The sequence below is a fragment of the Rhizophagus irregularis genome, chromosome 27, assembly GCF_026210795.1.
Source record: "Rhizophagus irregularis chromosome 27, complete sequence".
Classification (NCBI taxonomy): Eukaryota; Fungi; Glomeromycota; class Glomeromycetes; order Glomerales; family Glomeraceae; genus Rhizophagus; species Rhizophagus irregularis.
In genome coordinates this window covers 329,640-353,046 of record NC_089455.1, presented here as the reverse complement: position 1 = coordinate 353,046, position 23,407 = coordinate 329,640, and the positions used below count along the sequence as shown (strand labels likewise).

The window sequence follows — 23,407 nt, the reverse complement described above, 5'->3', positions numbered from 1 at the left end:
CTGATATTATTCGCTCCTAATTTCTATCTTTAGCTTCAGATTTAACATTTACGGAACAGGGTATTTATACCTTATACAACATACGGTATTATTAAAGGATAAATTGCAAAAGGTCCGGAAATGGATAGTTGCTTTGGACTAAATATTAATTATATTTATATCTGATATCTTTTTATTATGCAGCCAAATCGGATCTAACATACTGATATTTTTTAGATAAATTATTGCATTACGTCATATAGATTATTATCACATGCTTTTAAGTTCGGTGATATTTCAACCCCTACCCAATAATTTAAAAGTCAGTTTAGTGGCGCAGCAATTTTACTCTTTGCCCAAGATGAGATTAGCGATTTTGTTGCGCCACAATCGGCTGGCTGTGCCACAAGATTGCATGTGATATCACTTTGTGGCGTTGAACCACAAAAAAATGGTCATACCGGATTTGTAATACTTATAAATACGAAGCACCTTGGATCATCTGCTTAATCCAAAAAAAAATTAAGTCAATATGAGCGAAGAGAATATAAAAATAGCCCCCGGAGAAAATTGGGAAGAGGCTGCAGAAACTGAAGCTCTTCCACAAACTTTTTCAAAAATGGGTTTAAATGCTAATGCTCCCGTCTTTAAACCGAACGTAAATGCAAAAGAATTTGTTCCCAGTTGGCTTCAAAATGGTTCGTTAAAAAATTACGCTATTATTTAAAAAGATTTTAATGTTTATCAACTTTTTTAATGTTTTGCTTCAGCTACAGAAACAACTTCAGCGCCGGCGCCAGCTCCTGCACCAGCACCAGCACCAGCACCAGCTTCAGCTCCAGCTCCTGCCGAAGCACCAACTCCCACTGAAGCTCAGGCTCCCGCTGAAGCACCAGCACCGAATGATGATAAAAAATCGATTTCTGTAGCTGCGTATCAAGCCGAAGACGAGGCTGTAGACAGTGAGGTTATTGAAGATTTATATGGAAAAGAACATATTAATTTGGTATTCATCGGTCATGTAGGTTAGTAATATAATTAAAGTCTCATTTGCGGACCTGATCCTCAATTTTCCTATTTTTATTTTTATTGTTATTCGATGGAAGTAGATCTGGAAATCTGGAAATACTACAATTGGGTTTTAATATTCTATCATTATCAAGCCTCAGTCCGAGAGATCAGAATCTTTTTGTGTTTCAATTAATTGATGACTCGACATCTAGTGTACATATTTCTTACGATAATTATTTCAATTTGCAATTAGATGCCGGTAAATCCACTATGGGTGGCAATATCCTGTAAGTATTTTTTTTTTATTGTTTCATAATTTTGCAAGTATGGTATTTAATTAATTAAATTTTATAAAGGTTTTTGACAGGAATGATTGATCAGAGAACTATGGATAAATACGAAAAAGAAGCTAAAGAACAAAGTCGTGAGTCATGGTATTTATCATGGGCACTTGACACAAACAAGGAAGAGCGCGCAAAGGTACTTTTATTTTATATTTAACGATAAAGATTATGTAATAATTATTTCTTTAGACTCTAATAACATTTCATTTTATAGGGAAAAACAGTTGAATGTGGTCGTGCTTATTTTGAAACAGATAAGCGCCGATACACTATTTTAGATGCTCCAGGCCATAAAAACTATGTACCCAGTATGATTGGTGGTGCCTCTCAGGCGGACGTCGGAATATTGGTACACTTATCATTTTTCATGTGCCGTATCGAGGAAATATTCGATTAATTTTAATTATTTAAATTTTTTGAATCATTTTAGGTCATATCAGCTAGAAAAGGCGAGTTTGAAACAGGATTTGAGAGAGGTGGTCAAACACGTGAACATGCTGTTTTAGCAAAAACTTCAGGCGTCAGCAAATTGATAGTTGCAATTAATAAAATGGATGATCCTACAGTGACTTGGTCCAAGGAGAGGTAGTTAAAAACCAAAATTTCACTTGCATATATAAATTCGAAAACCAAAATATTTTATTCATTTAGATATGATGAGTGCGTTAATAAATTGACCCCATTTTTGAAGGGAAGCGGCTTCAATCCTGCTACAGGTAAAATGTGTTGATGATTTAGAGTAGTTTATTTGTAAATCCGTACGACTATCTATTATATTTACTCGATTTTATCCTATGGTAATTTAGACCTTGAATTTATGCCAGTATCTGGCTTTACCGGTTTGAATTTGAAAGATCGAGTCTCAAAAGATGTTTGTAATTGGTACAAGTAGGATATCATCAGTCTATTTTCTATTTCGTTTTATTTTAATTTATTGGTATTTAATTCAAATGTATCTAATTCAAATCCACTAGTGGTCCTTCGATATTGGAATATCTGGATAACATGCAGGCGTTAGACAGAAAAATTAATTCCCCATTAATGGTGCCAATTATAGAGAAATATAAAGTATGATTTAAACCTATTTGTTTATATCATGATTAAATTGTGATCATTAAATCAATCTCTATACATTTATTTTACAGGATATGGGCACTATTGTAGTGGGAAAAGTAGAATCCGGAAAAGTTACTAAAGGTCAAAGTGTAATGGTTATGCCAAACAAGGTATTTAATACATTTAAAGATATTATCCATTCTCCGATATTTCGAATTATTTTTATTGTTACTTATATTTATTCGTTAAAAATAGCGTACCGTTGAAATATCTGCAATTTACAATGAGCTCGAAGACGAAGTATCCACCGGTTATTGTGGTGATAACGTTCGGTTACGACTTAAGGGTATCGAAGAAGAGGTTCGTTGTACTCATTATTTAAGATATTATATTACCTCAAGTGTTTAACCGTTCGTTCTTGTAGGAATGTTCCACTGGTTTTGTTGTATGTGATGTTAAAAAACCGGTAAAGACAACTACTACCTTTGAAGCGCAACTTGCCATTTTAGAACATAAGAATATTATTTGTGCTGGATACAGTGCAATTCTGCACATACACTCATGTGTTGAAGAAATATCTGTTTCCGTAAGTTTTTTACTTTATCAATGTTTACCATGTGAAATCATATTAATTTATAATTGTCTTTCCTTTAACAGGCTCTTTTACATGTGCTTGAGAAAAAGACAGGAAAGAGATCAAAGAAAGCACCACAATTTGTTAAGAAAGGACAAAAAGTAATCGCACGACTTGAAACTCCAGGACCGATCTGCGTGGAAACATTCGAGGATTACCCTCAATTAGGCAGATTTACTCTTCGAGATGAAGGTTTGATTTCATTTTCATTTATTATATTACATTTATTTTAATATTACTTAATGATAATAAACTTACATAGGAAAAACAATCGCTATTGGGAAAGTTACTAAAGTTATCGAAAATCAATGAATTAATTTTAAGGGAATTTAATAGAATTAAAATATAAAAAAAGAAAAAAATAATTTTCCTCATTGAGATGCAATGATATTCATTTTAATTGTAATTTTTAGTCATGATTGGAATAAATTAAAATGTTAGTAATGAAATATTATTATATTAGGAATGTGTTAACATATATTGTGGCAAATATGCCCATCATAAGTTGGTTAAATTTCAGATATGTTTTTATGGAAACAATAAATATATTTTATATTCGTTGGAAATTATGTTGCAATACATACTCAATTTTGTGTCTAATTTATTAAAATTAAATTCATTTGGTACTAATTTAAGTTTTTCAACATATATTAAAAAAATATGCATCATTTTACAGGCAACGTTAACGTTGTAAGTTATTGGTTATAAAAAAATGTTTACTTGTAAATTTAACCGACGGATCCCGTTGTAATGACCTGGTTATTTAAAAAGAGATTATAATGTAAATATGTTCATTTTAAAAACAACAATATATAAATAAATAAATTATCTTACATCATCTATCTTAAGTATCATCTTTACGAGTTGAGTCGCCAACAAGAATTGTTGCCTTTTGGAAATAAGTGGATCATAAACAAATTGAACTTTCATATCTAAAAAAAAAAAAAGATTAATAGCATTTTCTTTTGGAGTAAGAGCACAATTAAATTATTTACCATTAGATCCAGTTCCCATACAATCAATTCCTAATTGACTATTATTTTCATTTATTTGGCGCGATTTAATATCAGCCAATGTCTCTATTGGAGAGAGGCCAGAATTTTCCGCAAGTGCTAAAGGAGTCGCATCCAAAGCATTAGCGAATGCACGAACAGCATGTTGTTCAATGGACGATATCTTAATAAATAAAAGTAATTAGGATTACACAAATAAAATATTTAGAATTACACAAGGTAAGAAAACAAAATTGGTTGAATATTATATTACCTTATCAGCAGCTTGAGAGATGGCAAGTGAACAACTGATTTCAGCAGCACCACCTCCATATACAACACGATTATCACGAACAAGATTACGTACAACACACAAAGCATCATGAATGGATCTCTTAGCCTCATCAATTATCTGCAACAAAAAATGGAATCATCACCAAAAACACGTTATATATAATATAATGATATGTAAGAAAAAAAAGGATAGCTTCGCACCATTTTGTTACTACCGCGAACAAATACGGTAACGGCACGAGAATTTGAACATTCCTCAATAACAAGCATACGATCCTTTGTAGTACCGAAGGAAATCTCACGAACATGACCGGCCTTACCAAGTTTCTCGGGCTTAAGATCCTCAAAACGAGGAACAATACGTCCATTTGTAGCAATGGCAATAAGCTGTATAAAAATAGTGATAACTGAAAATTATTATTCGATCAAACTTTACAATCCTAAAACGAACAAGTATATTAATATACCTCTATCTCAGGACCACCAACCCAACGGACAGCCGGTAACTCATTTTGCATCAACAAATGATTAGCTTCATCATCAAAACCCCACTGACAAATAACTAAATTAGCACCGGTATCTTTGACACGCTTAATCATTTCTTCAAATTTTTCTTTTTCATAATTTTGTAATTTTTTATATTCTTCGACAGAAGTAATATCTAATTTGTGTTTAGTTTTTGGTTTAGGAGGCTCAAATGGGCATGTTAAAATAGCAATTTTAGCATCACGTACTTCACGTGGCATTTGAGGATGTGACATATCTTTATCGATTACTACTCCTTGTACCAATTTAGTGTCTTCTAATGAACCTCCTACTTTTCCATCCACTTTAATCAATTCAAAATCAACATCTTTACGCTCCAAATCTGCTACTGATAATACTGCGTCAACTGCTATTTTAGCAAATTGTCCATGATATTTTGAAACTCTAACAGACGGAAAAAAAAATAATTGATTGTTGGTAAATTTCATTATTACTTTAAGATATTAATTAAATAATATACTTGCATTTTACTTCCTAAACTTGTTTTTGCAGTTTTAAGTAAGCTTTCGGTATTGTCTTTGGTAAATTCTACTAGATCAGAAATTTTATCCAAATGCTCCACAGCAATTTTACACGCTCTCTCAAATCCATCTGCTATACGAATAGGATGAATACCCCGTTCCAAGAGAGTCTCAGTTTGTTCAAGAAGTGCGCCCGCAAGAACTTAACAAAATGAGATTTAACTAAATAATTTTTAAAAAGGAATGATGCTATATAAAAAGAAGCTTAAGTTTTAAAAACATACCGACAACACCGGTTGTTCCATCCCCAATTTCATCGTCTTGAGATTTAGATAATTGAACCAATAACTTTGCAATCTGGTGCTCAACTTCCATTTGAGTCAAAATTGTTGCACCATCATTAGTAACGGTAATATCTCCATCAGGTGATATTAGAATTTTGTCAAGACCTTTGGTTGATTCAATTGTGGAAATACAAAAATGGGATAATAATAGTAATATGTTAATAATCAACCTAATATTATATAAATTAATTGATAACACACCTCTAGGACCCAAAGAAGTCTTGATAATAGAAGCAACAGTTTTTGCAGCTAAAATATGGTACTATTATGAATAGGAACAAAAGTTATTGAATTGACCATAGATCAATAAGCATCGAAAATAGCTAGTTTCACCTTTATAGCATCAATACCACTAAGTCTACTTTTCCTTTGTTGTTCTCTTACAATGATAAAAGGTCGCCCATATTCGTCTGTCGCATAAACAGCACTCATATCTTTTGACATGCTTACTATCAGACATCAGAAAATTTTTTTATCACAAAAGTTTATGACACAATCTTTCACATTCACGTGATTTCGATGTTGATGTACAAGTACAACGTGCGAATTTCTAGAATTCTACTCTAAGGTATTAACCAAATAAAGAAGTTAGTAAAAGTTTTTATTCGGTTCACGTGATCGGGCTAATATACTGCTAATATTGGCGAACAATTCAAAAACCATTCAAATTTTGCTTTTATCAATACTTTGGTAAATTTTTTAAAATGGGTATAGCTGACCTTCTTGAACAAGCACTTAATAGAGGTCCCCAGCCAGAGTCCCATGAAAAAAAGGTTAGTTATTTCAAGTAAGATTGAGGAAATGAATATAATTTATTAAACCAATTTTTTTTTAGAAATATTATAAAATCGGGAAAACTCTAGGCAAGTACTTTACTTATTATATTGCGTTAGGCGAAATTTATCACTGTATATCCGTTATCTCATTTCCAAACATAAAAATACGTGTTTCTTACTATAATTTATTATAATGAATAGGTTCTGGTACATATGGTTCAGTTAAAGAAGCAACCAAGATTACAACGGGACGTAAAGTCGCAATTAAAGTGATCAATAAAAATAAAATTAGGCATCAAGAATCAATGGTAAAACAAGAAATGGAAATATTATCTCAATTGGATCATCCTAATATTGTAAAATTTTTTGATTGGTTTGAATCAAGAGGAAAATATTATTTAGTTTTTGAACTGTATCCTTAAATTTAAATTATTTTTCATTCTTTAAAAGTTATAATCTTTAATAAAAAATTCAACTTGGAAGCGCAAAAGGGGGTGAATTATTTGACAGGTTGATGGACCGAGGAAAATTTACTGAACGTGATGCCGTTGATGTAATTAAAACTGTACTTGAAGCCGTTAAATATCTTCATGAACATCATGTTGTACATAGGGGTAAGCATAATAATTGCTTGTAATTACTTTTTTTTTACTTTGATCATATATAATTATTTACTCTTTGAAATATTAATATAGATTTGAAACCGGAAAATCTGATCTACAGAGACGAAACAGATGATTCAGAACTTGTACTTGCGGATTTCGGGTAAGTTAATAACTTATATTATACATTTTATAATATTATCAAATTAACTCAATTAACTCTCATATATCTTTAGTATCTCGAAAGTTATATCAGATGATGATGATATAATGATGACACATTGTGGAACTCAACTTTATGCTGGTAAAAAATCAAGAATTAAAATTTATTTAATTAATATTAATTAACAATAATGAAACCCTACAATTTTTTCATAGCTCCAGAAATTATGAAACGTATGCCTTATTCGAAGTCTGTCGATTTATGGAGTATTGGGTAAACGTTATTGAAATTATAATATTTCGAAATTTTTGTTTTAATTTCGAGTTTTCATGCAATGTCTAATTTGATTTGTTTATTAATTTTTACAGAATCATTACATATTATCTGTAAGAACTTTTTTAAACTTTTCCACTTTATTCTAAATACATGTGTATATATTTTTTATTGATTATTATATCAAATTATTAATGTAGACTTTGTGGTTATCATCCATTTCAAGCAAGAGATAGTGTTGCTTTTTTCGAAGAAGTAACTAATGCTCGTGTCAAATTTGAAAATCACTTTTGGAGAAACGTGTCAGAAGATGGTTAGTTAATTGTTTAACCCGGTTTGAAATATTAAATACCATATTAATTGATTTATTTACTATTAGCCAAAGATTTCATTCGTGCACTTCTTAACATAAATCCATCAGAACGGCCGACAGCTGCTGAGGCCCTAAAACATAGATGGATTGTAGGAGATGTAGCCAAAGATGTAGATTTATTAGAAGACTTTATAGATAACTTTAATGCACGCAAAAAATTCAAAAAAGCAGTTGAAGTAGTTCAAGCAGCAAATAGACTTCGAACTACACAAAGATTTAGTAGTGATTTTGAAGAAGAGAGTAATAAATCAGAAGAACCTAAGAAAAGAGAATTACATGCCGTTATTTAATTTAATTGTTGTTAAGAGTTTATTTAATAATTTTTTTTTTTATACAGTATATATATATATTATATGTATTTAGTTATAGTTGTATTTATATAATTTATTTATTTATTGTATAGTCCAAATTGAAAGTTTGTATTATTAAGAAATTTTAAATTAAATTTAGTTATTGATTTATATACAATATAGAATTTTGGCTTACTCAGAAATCGCGAATCAAAAAACTCGCAATATACAGTACTATATCTAACTATATGCAAGTGTTTACCAAAGATATACGCTTATGTAATATGTTGTTTATTGTACAATCAAATAATTAAATAGTTCGAAGGTTACAACAACAATATTTCGTGACATATCCTGAATATCTACATGACATTTTTCTAGACATGATATTATCCGAAGACATATTTCGATTTTTAAAAACCAGTGTTTTAAGGAACTTCGCGCCTGAATAATTCATTTTTGTGCTATAAATAATCCATAATTACTAAACAACTTTATTTAATCCCTCAATTCTTTGTTTAATTTAAAAACCAAAGTGCTCTAAAATAAAAAAAAACAAATAAAGTATAGCCAAATGTAACACAATAATTTCATGACAAAAGTACTCATATCCAAGAATTTACTAAAATGCCCATTATTAAAGTTGCAAAATTATGATGTATTCTTTAGTAATGAATAATCTTAAAGAAACATAATAACAATAATTAAATTATCCAAAAAGGTTTCAAAAAGAATAGAAATATATTAAAATAATGTTTGGTGGTGAATTAATTGAAGTTATTATTAATTATAATTTAATAAAGGAATCAATACAACTAGAATTCTAAAGTATTAATATAGAACTATATAGGACTATTCTTAATTCAAGGTGATTTCCTAAAAAAAGTTTTAAATTTCTTCAAATTAATCGAATAAACTTCATAAACGATTCCAAAAAATATGGTAAAGATAAACGAGCACATACTATTTAAAGTAAAGTATACATAAATGTAACATTGTAACAGGCATCTTTTTATCATTTATACACCAAAGCTGTCATTCATGGACAGCCGAAAGATCTCTGCTTATCTGGACGAAGTATTATTATTAATGCAAGAACTATTTCAAATTTGACAAGGGAATAAGGATTTAATTATACAAACCAGTCAATAATAGAAAAAAACAACTTGTAATAACTATTATATGTCATTGTTATAAGATATGCTTATTGTGAAGCTCTTAAATTATCGAAATATAGAAGACTTGTAGAATATAAAAAGTTTGTAAAGTTAATAATAAAATTATTTATTGTGATTTTGAAGATTTATCAACAAGAAAAAACTGAAAATATTGGAAAATAGTGAATGTTATGATAAATTTTCATTGAAATATATTTTATTTGGTAGAAAAATATGAATTTAGCATAGCGAGAGCTAAATGGTAGGAAGATAACACGATTTATATCAAAGAATAATGAAGAACAAACAAGAGAAAGATAGCAAAAGAATAAATTAACTATACATTACTTTATGCTTTCAGTTAATATGCATTTGAGATGTTATCCATATTATTTCATTAGTTCTAATGGATTGATATATAATACATTTATAGGGGACATGATAACTACAGTATATTAAAAATAACATTTATTGCATAAAAACCTATACAAAAATTTTAAAGAAATTGATTGAAAACTTGTTCAATGAATAGATCAATATATTGTTCAATCCACTCAAGGAGTTCATCAATACTATGAGATTATCATAACTGATAAATAATAAATGATTTAAATAAGTAATATCTATCTAACGAAATTAATTAATAAATACTGTATAACTTACTTTAAAATAATATGGAAGAACTTCGGGAGAACTTTATATGAGTTAAAATGTCCTTATTTCTTTTTATTGAAAACCAAAGTTCGTCGTAAAAATAGACATAGAATGATCACACATTCATATATGCACGAATACTATTTCAAAATTTCAATATAATTTTGGTTTAATATAGGGGAGAATTAAGATGCCATTTTTTAAAAACACGAATTCAAATATCATTACTTGATAAAATTAACTGGTGTATGTATTGACTAAATCCGCATTTCTCACTTCTCTACCAATAAATTGATAGTAAGTGCATCATTGTTTTGTAATTTATTAAAAAATAATTTGAGTACGTGTTATTAAATGTGTGATGATTTTTACTGTCCAATCACGATTAATCGTAAAAAAATAATACCATAAAAGCCACAATCAAAAAAAATATGTGAATAAAGCCAATAAAGCCATATATTTCTAAATTAAAAAAGGTGGCTGATATAATATGGCGATGCAGCATGATTCGAATAAATTAAATAATTTTAAAACGAGAATAAATACACAAGAGATTAGAAAATAAGGGCATATCATCTTGTCGATTGTTTAAAATATTAAGATTAAATGAAAACAATTAATTTAATTAATGATACCTTTTACACAGCTTTTGCACCAAAAGAACTTTTATTAAATTATCGGGCAGTGCACATGATTTAATGATTTATTATCGATTAACTGATGGCTAATTAAATAATTATTACTGTAAAGAATCACGCGTACAAAGCCCAGTAAATGGGACATAATTTATAAGTAGTTTACAGGTAAAAATGTCCCAAAAAAAAATTATTTTTTGGACAATTGAACATAGCAGAGCCAGTAAACATCATTGCCAACCGTTTAAAATCTAACAACTATTGTAAAAATTAACAACGTACGTGTCATTATATTAAGTGCAATTTAACGCTATATTTTAGTCCAATCAACAGGCGAGTAATAAATCCATATTTCTCTAAATTATAAAGGAGGCTGATACAATGTGGCGATGTAAAATGATTTATGTTTTGAATGATTATACAAGAAATTCGAAATGAGGCGCCATATATCGTGGGACAATATTAATTATTAAGTTGTCGGTTATTTATTATTATGTGGCACAATTTTTGCAAAAAAATGAATTTTTGTTTAATATTACGCACGTAAATCGGGCGTTCAACACGTTTTATCTTGTCAATTAATTAAAATAGATGAATTAAGAATAATAACCAACAATATAATAACCAAAAATATTTTTATTAAAATATCACGTATAATAGACTATAAATATACACCGTAAACATGAAAGATATCAAAAAATAAGAAGAAAAATAATAATAATAAAATCCGAAAATATATCTTAAAAATTTTTACCTATCAATGATATTCAAATATGTCGGAAGGAATGTTAAGCTCATCAGATGCAGATAATATAATTATTTCTACGGAAACCTTCGCATCTTGTATATTATTATTTTAAAAAATATTAATTTACTTTATACGTAATCTATTTTTTAACCAATTTATTTATTTTTTAATAGCTTCTAAGCAACAGAATAATGAAATATCGAGTAAGGCAAGATGGCATTTAGCTATAAGCCTGGATGGATCATATATTCTTATATTCAACAATTGTATGTATAGTATATAATTCAGATAATATAGAGAATTTTATAATTTTTATTTTTTTCTTCTTTTTTACTTTTTAGATACGTTACAATTTAAAATTATTGAGAAGGAACGAAAAGACGAATTATCTAAAGAGAAATCATTTCAAGTTGATAAAAGTTATTTTCTAAATACTGAAATGAAAATTCTGGAAAACCAACAATATCCTTTATTTCAAACTGCATTATCAAGACTTGTTGAATATCCTAACGAAAAAGTTATTTTTATCGCAATATCATTGGTGGAAAAAAGTGATATGTTGGTCGATTCAAAAAATCAACAGCATGGTAAAACATTAATTTATCGCATGGTAAAAGATGATTCAGGATCATTCAACAGTCTAGAAAAATATGGAGAGTATCAAATAGGTGGAATTGTTAGATTTATTCATTCAAATGAATCTGCAAGAATATGGTGTCTTATTATTAATTCGAAAGGAATTTTTAGATATACATATGATAGTAAATATCATTCTTCAAAGAAAAACATTCCAAAGCATTTTTTATATCCGAAATTACTTGAAGATGAATTAACTAATTTATACAATATTAACCCTTGTTTGGAAAGGATAGAAGCGTGTCTTTTTGATCATTATTTTGTAATTGAACAATATAATGAAGGCATCCAAGCAATACAAATATTTAATTTAATAACAATGGAAATGGAACAAATTTTTCAAGAGCGATTATATAAATATTCATACAAAAAGTTTTCTAAACCAATTTTCTCAATTTCTCGAAATAGACTTCTTATAATGTTTTCAACAGGTATTGATTCTGTTTTAATATTTCTTATTGAGAGTGGTTTGGAGATAGCTTGTAGAAAATTTGGGGATGATGTTAAAATAATGTTTGGTGAATTTACTAAAGGAGATAAAGAATTAATGTTAATTATTAAAGAACCAAAAAAAAAACATGCAACAGTCGTAATTTGGAGCTTATTTAGTTCGGCTAAAAATCATATTCAATATCACGAAGGTGACGATAATTTTATTACAATAGAAGACCATACAGCATTTAAATCTTACAACTCAAGGTGTTTTGGAGATCTATTAACAGTTGATGCTAATGGGAAGGTTACTTCAATATTTGAGACATGGAGTTCAAAAGAAGAAGAGGAGGATTCACAAAGTAAGTTTTATTGTAAATTAATCCCCGAGGATAAAAATTCATATATGATGCCAAAAAAACATGCTAAAAATCATCCGGCACATATTATTTACCGTCGTAAAAAAGATCCTTCAGATGAAAAACCGTTGGTCAATAATAAAGAACCTTGGGTGATAGATCATAATTATGAACGAGTTTCTGCTTATTTGGACGAAGAAGAAACAATTCAATTAATTGTTGGAAGAACTACGGTTCAAATTTGGCAAGGAAATAAAGATGATGTATTTCTCGAATATATTTGGTCAAATAAAACAAAACTAAGAGATAATGATGAAGAAGATACACTAAATATTGAAGAATTAGATGTTGGAGAAAGAACTTTTTACCTAAAAGTTTCTTGGACTTGTAAAGGTATTAAGGAAAATGCTACAATTAGATGGCCATACCCAGATGGACATGTTACTGCTATAAGACATGCTTGTGAAGCTCTTGCTCATTTGAATTATCGAAAATATAGACTCGTAGGTCATAAAAAAAATCATAAGTTTGTAAAGTTAATAAATAGAATTTCTCTTGTAATTTGGAGATTTATTAAGAAAAATCCAGTTGTTTGGAAATTAATAGATGTTCGTTATGATGTTATGAGGAACATTATCATTGGAGGTTCTACATTTCTTGTGAAATATATTTTATTTGGCGAAAAAGATACGCATTTGCACATTCCTCAAATTAAGCGATGGGAAGATGACACAATTTATGTCAAAGAAAAAATTGTAGAACAGAATGTGGAGAGCATACAAGATGAGTATGATAGACAAGAAATAAACGATAAATTAACTGACTTACAAGTTGCGATTTGTTTCTGTTCAAAAGGTAATTCTTTTTTTTTTTTACTAACCCAAATTTAAAGTCTAAATGAATGTATAAAAATTTTTTTTTTTCAGACAGGCGCATTGATCGTCATGTTGTTATCGTTGGATATCTTTTAGAGTATTATACTAACAACGCGGTTCAAAATATTGGATGGTTAATTACTGTTTCTAAAGCAATTCCGGAATTATATAGACATAAATTGTTAGGTAAGTTTAACCTCATATATGTTAATATATACAAAGATGCAAATAATTTAAATATTATTTATCTAGATTATTATGCTAAGGAAATATTTTATAAGAAGTGTTTTCTTGGAATGGAAATGTCATATAATATTGATTATAGAGATGTTATACCTTATGAAATTGAAAAAAAGAGAAAAAAAAAACAAAATTTTATTGCATTCTCTCCAAATACAAAATTAGTTGTTAAAGAAACACATCGTCGATTTGATTTAAAATATCTTCGAGAAAAATATATAGATATTTATACCGCGATATATCAATATATTTTTCCGAATCCTTTTAGAAAAATTCCTCCGCAAATAAGAATTGTACCTCTATATGAATTTGCTACAAGTGAAATTGTAGAAGGGCAATTGGAAGGTCAAAAGGATAATCCGCAATCATCCTTTTCAAAATTATTTTACTTAATATTTGTTCCTCGAGGGTATTTATCACAAATATCAGAAAAACTTAGTCCATTCGTTAAAATTATTAGAGCTGAAAAAGATAATAACGTGTTTAATAATCCAACGATGGAAGCTGCAATTAATTATAGATGGGTTCCAGCAAGAAATTATTTTCTTCGACTTTACGTGCTTTTTATTTTGTATGCAACTTGTTATGCTGTTGTATGCGGATTTTATCTTTCTCATGTTAGAATGACGGGGCATCTTAATAATTTTATATTTGTTTTGATAATTTATCTTTATTATTTGGGATTTTTCTTAATATTTGTAGAATACAGGCAACTAGTTCATCTTGGATGGAAGAATTATATTAATTTTTTCAATATTTTTGATTTATTTGCTATTATTTCTCCATTATTTGTATTGTCTGTATTTATTATAAAATCATATAAGTTTTCAAATGGATTCGCAGATGTAGTTACAACTCAAGAAATAACTGTCTCAATTTCTTTTACTGTGTTAATTCTCTGGTTTGAATTTGTAAGTATCTGATATCTATGTAAGCAACAATTATTATTACCGATACGATATTAATATCCCTTATTCATTTTTGAATTCTAGATTTTATATCTTCGTTTGTTATCAGGTATCAGTATCTTATGACATTAATATATTATTATATGCTAAAATAATTTTTTTTAGTAAGCTAATTTATCTTCATTTGTCTTAGAGACTGCAAGATACATATTTATTATTTTAAATATTTTGGAAAAATCGTATATTTTTCTTTTATTTATGTTTTTGGTACTTGCAGCTTTTGCTCATTCAATGTAAGTTTTAATTTACTTAATTCTGTACTTTACGAGAAAAAAAATAATAATATAGTATATCTTATATCTGTTATATAGGTTTATTTTATTACAACATCCAACTTTTACAAACGTTACTCAAAAATCTGATACATATTCCTTAAAATATTCTACAACGAATAAACCTATAGATGTTACAGTGACAAAGGATTTTGATCCGAATAGTAGATTGGATAATCCAAATACAAATTTTCTTGATTCATTAATTTCATCTTATTTTTGGTTGAGCGGAAGTTACGTACAAAATGATACTTGGGATTTTTGGGCTGTAGAAACTTTAACATTACTTGCCAGTATCTTTGTGGTAACAGTTTTACAAAACATGTTCATTGCTTTTATGGGGTGAGTAAAATTAATAATAATATACGGTATAAATATAAGTTATTTAACTAAATTTATATTTATTTTAGTGGAATTTATTCTGAAGCAGATACGCAAGCAAATAATGCTTTATTAAGATTTAGAGCAGATAGTGTTTCGGATTATGAAGCATTGGATGATATACATTTTTTACCTTTAGAACCAGATCCGAAATATATTTTTTATTTAGGTACACCATCATGTTTAAACACTTGGAAAGAAATAAGTGATAAAAAAAAGGATATTAAATTATATAGTAAATATGAAGAAGAAATTGCGGAAATTAAAGATTTATTTGTAGAAAAAAATTTAGATGTTGAAAATACATTATGGGATTGGGATGATAATAATAAATCTTAACTAAGATACAATATAATTTTTTAATTTTTGTAGAAATTGTTGAGAAAGTAATAAATTAATAATAATTTATTATTTGATATCCAATACCAAATTTTTTGTCTATATTAAGTCATTTTTGTTTAATAAAGTTTTTGTTATTAATTGCTTTCTCTTTGACCTTTAGTTCCCTTTTTCTGGCTTCAGTATATTCTTTAGTTAATCTCATTCAAATATTAAGAACATTGGCCGTAATATCTACACAATAATCTTCAACACCAGACTGAAAAATTTTCGGTATCTTGGAAATATCTGAACATCATATCACAATCTTATTCTAACGATATCCCCCAAAATACCTCCAACTATTGGCCTTAAATCATGAAATAGACTGTTATGCATTGAATCTTACGTAATGGTTCAAATGCACAAGGGTGCTTTTTTTTTTGTGAGCTAAATTATTTGTAAATATAAGTATATATGAAGGGATTCTTGGCACATGAATTTCTTAATGCTTGATAAGCATTTGTTTAAAATATGAGGTTCCTCTAAAATTGCATCTTTAATGGGTTTTAGAATATCTGATAATGTACGAATATCATCAAAAAATCCATGTTTTTTTAAAGCAAGAGCTTTTCGGAAAGACCAGTAAAATTACTTCTGATAATAGTTGATAATAGTTTGATGTTTTGCAGACAAACGATTTTCAATCTTGCTAGAGTTGTTCCAATAACTTGTATTTCGGATAAGCGTCGATTGAATGCTAATCTTTGTTAGAATAATTGGTTAAGATCGTATCAATGGAGATCTGACAAAGAATAGCTTAGATAAAATAAATTTAATAAACCAACTACATAAGTAAGTTCAACAAACCTTTCCTTCTCAATAACACGAGTGTTTTTGGACGGTCAGAAATAATCATCAATGCTTCACCTATAATGGCCTTTTATGTAATTTTGTTTGATCTCAGTAAGGCGTTGCACCTAAGATTTACTACGGATAGCGATGGTGTCTATAATAATAATTCTTTTGATCTGTTTAAAATTCTAAATTTGAAGTTTATATCATTAATTAAAATTGGTGAAACGTATGACTAGAATAGTTCTACCAAGTTCTTCTGATAAAATTTTAACTATAGTTATAATTTAAAGAATTAGCTGCATATTTAAATAATTTAATAAAATCATTATTAGTTAAAAAAAAAGTAAAAAATTTGAAGGTATATACCTTCAAAGTTTTGGAGCTATAGGAGTGAAGAAAAGAATTTGGAAAAGTAAGGGACGAAAGAAAACTCGTATTTAATCCAATTTCTGAATTCTTTATCTTTCTTCTATTTCAGAGATTTAAAACTATTTTCATTGTTAAACTGTAATCCGCCTGTGATTTGTTTTTGGATCCTTTCCAACTTTCACGCCAGCTCTGAAGATGTGCTTGGAAACATCCTGTACCATCATTATTGCTTATTGAGAAGACTTGCCATGAACTCTTTCCTTTCATCTGATTGGTGGTACTTTTTAATTTTAATAGCTCAGATGGCTTACTCAAATCGAGATTAGTTATGAATACAGATTTTAATTTAATTTTTCTAATTTCTGTATTTAACCAATTGTTATAAATGTTATAGAAAGTATCAGATAAATATACTTCCTCTATGAACATAATATCTATTCTTGTTTCTGAGCCTTTTGAGCCTTTAAAAATAAAATATTTTTTTTTTAAAAAAGAACTAGTTTATTTTTTCTTTTTTTTAATATACAATCCTTTGATTTGTGATTATTCTCCCATTCTCCCAACATGAACTTGCCATCCCTTTTTTCCAAGCACACTATGGACATGGTAAAAAGAGATGCTTCTACCGCGCCTGAATTAATTACAGTCTTATAAAGTTTACCATTTTCAGCAGGATCAATAAAATTAAGCTCAAGTATAACGGTCAGCACTGACAACAGTTTCCTACAAATTGTTCTTGAACGTATCCATAATAATTGCATAAAAAACATCTTTTAAAATATTTCTTTTGATGAATATCCAAGACTTTTTTATCTATACAATCACTATCCTAGAAGTTATTTTTTTCCAAATTGAACTGCTTGATAAGAGAAATTGTTCAAATTATAGTAATAATATTGATTTGCATATTTAGTAGCAATATATGTCATCTTTTTTAATCTTTTCTTTAATCTACTCTATAAAAAAATTATATAAAAACTCAACCAGTTATCATTCTCTTGTGCATAGAATGTAGTAAGGTTGCTTGTCTAAACCTCTTCAAAATTCTACGATTAGTTTTGTCAAAATTTTACTATAGATTTATTATAGTTTTGGCAGAGTTTCAGCAGTTTCGCCTTTCTCCAAAGTTTTGCCAGTTTTTTAATATAACTTTAATATAGTTTCAGCAGAATTTCGCTTTTCGGCGAAACGCCATCTTGCCTAAACCCCTAAGTTTCGGCAAGCAACCTTAGAATGTATAGTCTAAGATATTTAAAATCATTGTATTGTTCATATTTTATAAGGAGGTACAATATAGTTGTTCCTTTACTTCTGTTGTAAAACTAGTTTATTATTAAAGATTTAAAATGATATAGTTTTAGTTTAGTAATAGGAGATATTGTTGCATGATAATTATTGCTGTTTTGATAAAGTTATACAACTGAATAGAATTATTGATTTTGAGATAAATATGATCAATTGGTTCATTCCACAATTCCACTTCCTTATTATTAAAACCAAATTCATTAAGCATTTTTCAAACTTGCTCAAGTGATAATATCACCATATAATTTTGAAATGCAATTTAATATATAATAATTAGTGCAATGAAAAAAACAGCTAACTAAATATTATTATTCAATTTGTCTAAGAACATGATTATTGAATTTCATTTTTTTTTTTTTTCGCAGCGCATTTGCAGTTTTATTAAAGTAAAAAAATAAAGAAAAAATATATACAAAGTAAAATTCCCTAATAACTACTCTAATATAATTAAACTACAAACCACTCGTCATACCGGTAGTACCCCATGTGTGCACTGTTGAGTGATCATTTGACTCTGTAGGTAGACTTCATTTAGTAACGGGTCATCTTAGCCATAAAGGCCCTATCTTCAATGTCTGGTGATCACAGGACCCAGATTATTGAATTTCAATGAGATATATTAATATATTACAATTTAGTATTTTTTCCTATTTCTTCGAAAAGGCCCTCTTAATTATAGTTATGCTTAATTTTTGATGTTCGTCCAAAGTTATCGTTAATAATAAGTATCTAGGCCTTTTAAAATCTTTGATTTTTGTGTCTCAATATTTCTATCTGATGGAACGAAAGCTTTAATTTTCAAATAAACTATTTTTGTTGGGTTATTGATGCCTAATCTTGATACAGCAGTGATGTGAACTCTTTGAGGTTCAATGGAATCATGTATGTAACAAATTGTGGAAATCTTTAACATCATTATCATTGTATTAAATTCTTATATTAATTAAATAAATAGGATACAGAAATGAATGTGTCTTGGATCTCATTTATAGAATTTTACTTAATTGATATTGTATCAATTTTGTTGTTACACTTTGTTTCTCAAAACAATTTTTGAAATATGAACCAATATTCTCCATACTAAAACTTTAACTAATATAGTATCAGTTATCCAATTGAAATAATTTATATTATTATATTAAATTATAAATATTATCTTTGATATAAGCCTATTTAAACTTTTTAAATATATTAAAGGTGCATTTATTTTAACTGTAATGTTATACATTATATCCATGCATTCAATTATTTTTTCCTTTATATAATATCATTTCCTTTAAATAAGTTCAAATTATTGAGTTTCCAATCCACTTATTACATATTTCACAATATAATTTGAAAATTATATTATGCATGTAAGTAAATATTTAAGATTGCTATTGTAATTATAAGCATATTAATATTATACTATCCATCTAATAGTTTTGTTTATTATATAGGAAACAACTATAAATTCGTTCCATTACCGTACTCTAATAATCGGCGATAATATGAAGCTAGGCTCAAAAATCCTCATAATTGATTTATTTGTATAAAAAAATCATTAATTTTTGCTTGGATTTAATTAGCCCAAATAGAGCGAATATTATAAATTAAATTGTTTCTACAATTGAATTTGGTGCCAAAGTCACAAATTTCAGTTTGCAAAATCTTCCTTTTTTTACATAGATCAATTTTAGAATAAATGATGATAATGGATAATTATATTTGTTGGTTCTTGAAAGTATTATCATATAGAATAATAAACCATATAATTTTAAACTTGCTATTGTCCAAAAAAAAAATACTATATAATCTGCATTAGAATATACTTCTTCTTGTTGTTATCTAAGAAGTAACTTTAATAAATGTGATATTTTCACTTAAAATATTTCCTATTATCATTTGAAAATTTAGCTTGAAGAGGGTTCGTCATGTTTAATCAAGGTTTGAAATAAATTGTACTATTATTTAATTGCCAACTTTCTTATTTTGATGTATATGTACCATTTTTTGAATTGCATGTGCAATATAAATCTTTGAAAATCTGCTCTTTATATTTATATATAAAACTAAAAAAAGTTAAAAGAATGATATATATTGAGTAGTGAAAATTGTTAAATATACAATAATATACAATAATAAAATTAATTCTATTAGGCAATGAATATCAACAATTGTATTGTCTCATTTTATTACTGGCGATTTTGGTCTGTTAACTAATAATCGATCATGATGATTAAGTTTAGCTAAGTAATTTATTAATATATTGAATATTGCCTAATTTTTTCTCCTGATAAGAAATTCTCAAGTTTCTGAATATACTCATTTTGCATATCTTTCAAGTACTCTCAGAAAGTCTGGTGGTTGAAATATTCATAAAGAATTTATTTTACAATGAAACTTTATGTTTTTCTATAAATCTAAGTTGTGAAAGAATATTCAATTTTAGTTGATTCATTATTAAATTCTTAAATTTCTAGTTTCCATTATAGAATTTTAACATTAAATTATAAATTTGATGAAGAATGAATGTTAACATATTTTAATAATTACTATAATGTGTACTACATTAGTCTTAATAGTAAAATAATAATTCAGTGATCATGATTATAGTAATGACATTTGAGCCGATATCACTAACGAATCCACATTTTAGCTAATAATATTATAGTTATTAACATCGGAATCCGTTTGTTTAAGGCGTACTTCGAGCACTTGCGCAATATCATGTGTATCATCAAATTTTATATTTCATGGATTAATTATTTTCAGTAGTTTTCTTTGAAATGAGAACAGATTGATGATTTTGTAGTACTATAGCTTTATTCCTTCCCATGATGATATTTTATTCTTCAATTGGTAATGAATATAACTGCCGGCAGGAATAAGTTGTGGTGAAATCCTCGGCTTGGTTAATACTTATAGTTGGTTCAAATGCACAATTCTATGGGTATGATCTCTTCTCTTCCATATATCAAATGAAAAGATTCGTATCGGGTCGTATTCTGGCATATAATACGATTCTAAACATTAAAACTTTTTTGTAATATTTAATAATGATGAATATGTTAAACCATATTTATCAGTTATCAATATCTTTGAAAGTATTAAAATATGGTGTGAAAGGCAAATAATGTGGATGGTAGTTTGTGTCCCCCCCTTTTGTTGGTATTTAAACATTCTTAAATTTAAACAATAATTGATGATATTCGAATATGATCTGCAGTATGAGGATAACGAACATATTGTACTGCAAGTGTTACTTCATTCAATTTGAATGTTTTGACCAATATATGAACAAGTAACTCCTAAATAACCAATTTTTCTTTGACAACTTGGATATTTTTTCTGAGTTTTATTCCCATTCTGAGACCACCAATCCGCGAATACATCTTCTAAAATTCTATCTTCAGAGTATATTCCCATGCAAGTTTCTTGCTCATGAAACAAAGTATTTTTTTTCATAAAAATTTTATATACAATTTTTATCATTTTTAACTATCCAAAGATCTATAGTAAGAGATGATTAGATTACATTTCGTCTATAAAAAGAATAAAAATATTTAAATTATATGGTTTAAAATTTAAAAATAAAATATGAATAAACCTCTAGAAGTATAAAAATATTTGAACTGTTTCCACTTTATCAAGAAATATACACTGCATATTATCTAAACCTCTAGAAGTATAAGAGTATTTAGATTGGTTCCACTTTATCAGGAGATATACAGTATACTGTATATTATCTAAACCTCTAGAAGTATGAGAATATTTAGATTGTTTCCACTTTATTAGGAGATATACAGTATACTGTATATTATCTAAACCTCTAGAAGTATAAGAGTATTTAGATTGTTCTGATTTATATTATCTGTATGTGAGAGTTTAATTCTGTCATAATAATTATAAGTAAAAATTAGTAATCCCGATATAGTTTCTTTGATTAAATTTGTCACTATTAATTATTAATTATATCTTTCAACTCAAGCAAGTTTTTCATTTTTCTTGTCTTGAAAAGTATTTATGATTTCATAAAAAAGAATTGTAAAGTTTATATCACAATTAATTGATGTTATAATAATGAAATGAATGTTTTGGATAGAAATAAAAAAGTGATTTTAGGATAATAGGTATTCAAAATAATATGTATTTTTCATGAGTTGTAATTTAGCATATTTAAAAAATAAACAATGCTTTTCTAGTTTTTTCTAATAATATGTAATAAATTAATTATAAATGAAGTCTGGTAAAAAAAGATTGCGTTTATCATCTTTTAAATAGGAGTGATACAAATATAATATTGAAGAGACTAGTAATCATAAAAAATTAATGTGGTAAAAAAAATTAAATCCTTCTTAGTGATGTTGGTAAAATAAATGCACATGTATTTATAATAAGGGAAAAAATTGGGCGAAGACATCGGCTGTGTAAACTTTGTCAATAAAAATTGCCTAGCTTATTTATTTACGGATCAAAAAGTCTAAAATGCTGTGCTTTAATCAAAAAAGATAACCTTTGAAAAAAGTAAGTCACAATTTATACTGCGTCAAACTAAACAGATTAGATATGATAATCAAGTAAATTTTATAGAGGCATAGAAGCATGTAGAAAACTTTGTGTAAAAATTCGCGGAATATATAAAAGTTAGCTTGTTCATCATTAGTCAGTTAGAGAACAAATCGAATAATTGAGTTATCACAGCTAAAGGTTCTTCCGGGCAATACTTCGTTATAATAAAGAACAATATGGAATTTGGGAAATTAGATCAAATCATAACTCAACATAACTCGGATTTTTTGATATTATCTCCATATCTAATGTTTCTACTGAACTAAAATTAGCCATTATTTAAGGTTTTATGAATACTGAAATAGTATATTAAATTTGACGTCATATACAAGGCGTGCGAAATTATTGCAAACACATGTTTACGATTATCAGAGTTCACATGTTTATAACATGGTTAAGTAAGTAATACATGCCACTTTTTGTTCTTTATTCTCTTTAACTCCTCTCTCCTTTTTTATTCATTCTCGCTTTTCTTTTTCTTTTATTTTTTTTTCTTGATAAGTATGGTAAT

General features: G+C 27.7%; 5 protein-coding genes across 6 annotated transcripts; 3 read left to right on the top strand and 2 right to left on the bottom strand.

Moving 5' to 3' along the window:
* The first annotated feature begins 488 nt into the window (after nucleotides 1-488).
* Nucleotides 489-3,603, top strand: OCT59_017987. 2 transcript variants are annotated; one of them, XM_066148463.1, is made up of 14 exons: nucleotides 489-677; nucleotides 750-1,004; nucleotides 1,089-1,277; nucleotides 1,347-1,470; nucleotides 1,549-1,683; nucleotides 1,765-1,919; nucleotides 1,986-2,050; nucleotides 2,141-2,222; nucleotides 2,309-2,402; nucleotides 2,480-2,560; nucleotides 2,646-2,750; nucleotides 2,815-2,976; nucleotides 3,048-3,216; nucleotides 3,287-3,603. In XM_066148463.1, exons 3-14 carry the CDS (start codon nucleotides 1,261-1,263, stop codon nucleotides 3,334-3,336), a joined length of 1,239 nt encoding a protein of 412 aa, XP_066004391.1. In that variant the 5' UTR covers nucleotides 489-677; nucleotides 750-1,004; nucleotides 1,089-1,260; the 3' UTR covers nucleotides 3,337-3,603. The 2 variants fall into 2 exon arrangements, with proteins under 2 accessions (XP_066004391.1, XP_025186941.1); XM_025313612.2 differs by having other exon boundaries at nucleotides 494-677; nucleotides 1,244-1,277; nucleotides 3,287-3,587.
* OCT59_017986 (T-complex protein 1 subunit epsilon) lies at nucleotides 3,555-6,119 on the bottom strand. The gene is made up of 10 exons (XM_025313611.1): nucleotides 5,995-6,119; nucleotides 5,863-5,923; nucleotides 5,602-5,766; nucleotides 5,321-5,519; nucleotides 4,778-5,240; nucleotides 4,512-4,697; nucleotides 4,291-4,428; nucleotides 4,020-4,200; nucleotides 3,859-3,956; nucleotides 3,555-3,779 (listed from the first exon to the last, which is right to left on the bottom strand). The coding sequence occupies exons 1-10, from the start codon at nucleotides 6,103-6,105 to the stop codon at nucleotides 3,753-3,755; spliced, it is 1,629 nt and encodes a 542-aa protein (XP_025186940.1). The 5' UTR covers nucleotides 6,106-6,119; the 3' UTR covers nucleotides 3,555-3,752.
* A 246-nt stretch (nucleotides 6,120-6,365) lies between these two features.
* On the top strand, nucleotides 6,366-8,138 carry OCT59_017985 (uncharacterized protein; the record flags this gene model as incomplete). Its single annotated transcript, XM_066148462.1, has 10 exons — nucleotides 6,366-6,434; nucleotides 6,497-6,569; nucleotides 6,639-6,849; nucleotides 6,921-7,051; nucleotides 7,133-7,202; nucleotides 7,276-7,343; nucleotides 7,418-7,475; nucleotides 7,571-7,588; nucleotides 7,676-7,788; nucleotides 7,855-8,138. 10 exons carry the CDS (start codon nucleotides 6,366-6,368, stop codon nucleotides 8,136-8,138), a joined length of 1,095 nt encoding a protein of 364 aa, XP_066004390.1.
* Nucleotides 8,139-11,357: 3,219 nt separating this feature from the next.
* Nucleotides 11,358-15,834, top strand: OCT59_017984 (uncharacterized protein; the record flags this gene model as incomplete). The annotated part of the gene is made up of 9 exons (XM_066148461.1): nucleotides 11,358-11,427; nucleotides 11,506-11,598; nucleotides 11,674-13,614; nucleotides 13,686-13,820; nucleotides 13,887-14,785; nucleotides 14,867-14,891; nucleotides 14,976-15,075; nucleotides 15,154-15,456; nucleotides 15,525-15,834. The coding sequence occupies 9 exons, from the start codon at nucleotides 11,358-11,360 to the stop codon at nucleotides 15,832-15,834; spliced, it is 3,876 nt and encodes a 1,291-aa protein (XP_066004389.1).
* Nucleotides 15,835-17,145: 1,311 nt separating this feature from the next.
* On the bottom strand, nucleotides 17,146-17,810 carry OCT59_017983 (uncharacterized protein; the record flags this gene model as incomplete). Its single annotated transcript, XM_025324295.1, has 2 exons — nucleotides 17,146-17,501; nucleotides 17,567-17,810. The coding sequence occupies 2 exons, from the start codon at nucleotides 17,808-17,810 to the stop codon at nucleotides 17,146-17,148; spliced, it is 600 nt and encodes a 199-aa protein (XP_025186937.1).
* Nucleotides 17,811-23,407: the final 5,597 nt, after the last annotated feature.

What these genes read in the sequence shown, in the direction of transcription:
- OCT59_017986 (XM_025313611.1), bottom strand. Translation starts at nt 6,105, where the DNA reads ATGTCAAAAGATATGAGTGCTGTTTATGCGACAGACGAATATGGGCGA. An exon ending in GTGGTATTGATGCTATAAAG is followed by an intron (nt 5,924 to 5,994) that starts GTGAAACTAGCT and finishes TATTCATAATAG; the next exon opens with TACCATATTTTAGCTGCAAA. An exon ending in GACTTCTTTGGGTCCTAGAG is followed by an intron (nt 5,767 to 5,862) that starts GTGTGTTATCAA and finishes AATCAACCAAAG; the next exon opens with GTCTTGACAAAATTCTAATA.
- OCT59_017987 (XM_025313612.2), top strand. Translation starts at nt 512, where the DNA reads ATGAGCGAAGAGAATATAAAAATAGCCCCCGGAGAAAATTGGGAAGAG. An exon ending in ACTATGGGTGGCAATATCCT is followed by an intron (nt 1,278 to 1,346) that starts GTAAGTATTTTT and finishes AATTTTATAAAG; the next exon opens with GTTTTTGACAGGAATGATTG. An exon ending in TAATGGTTATGCCAAACAAG is followed by an intron (nt 2,561 to 2,645) that starts GTATTTAATACA and finishes CGTTAAAAATAG; the next exon opens with CGTACCGTTGAAATATCTGC.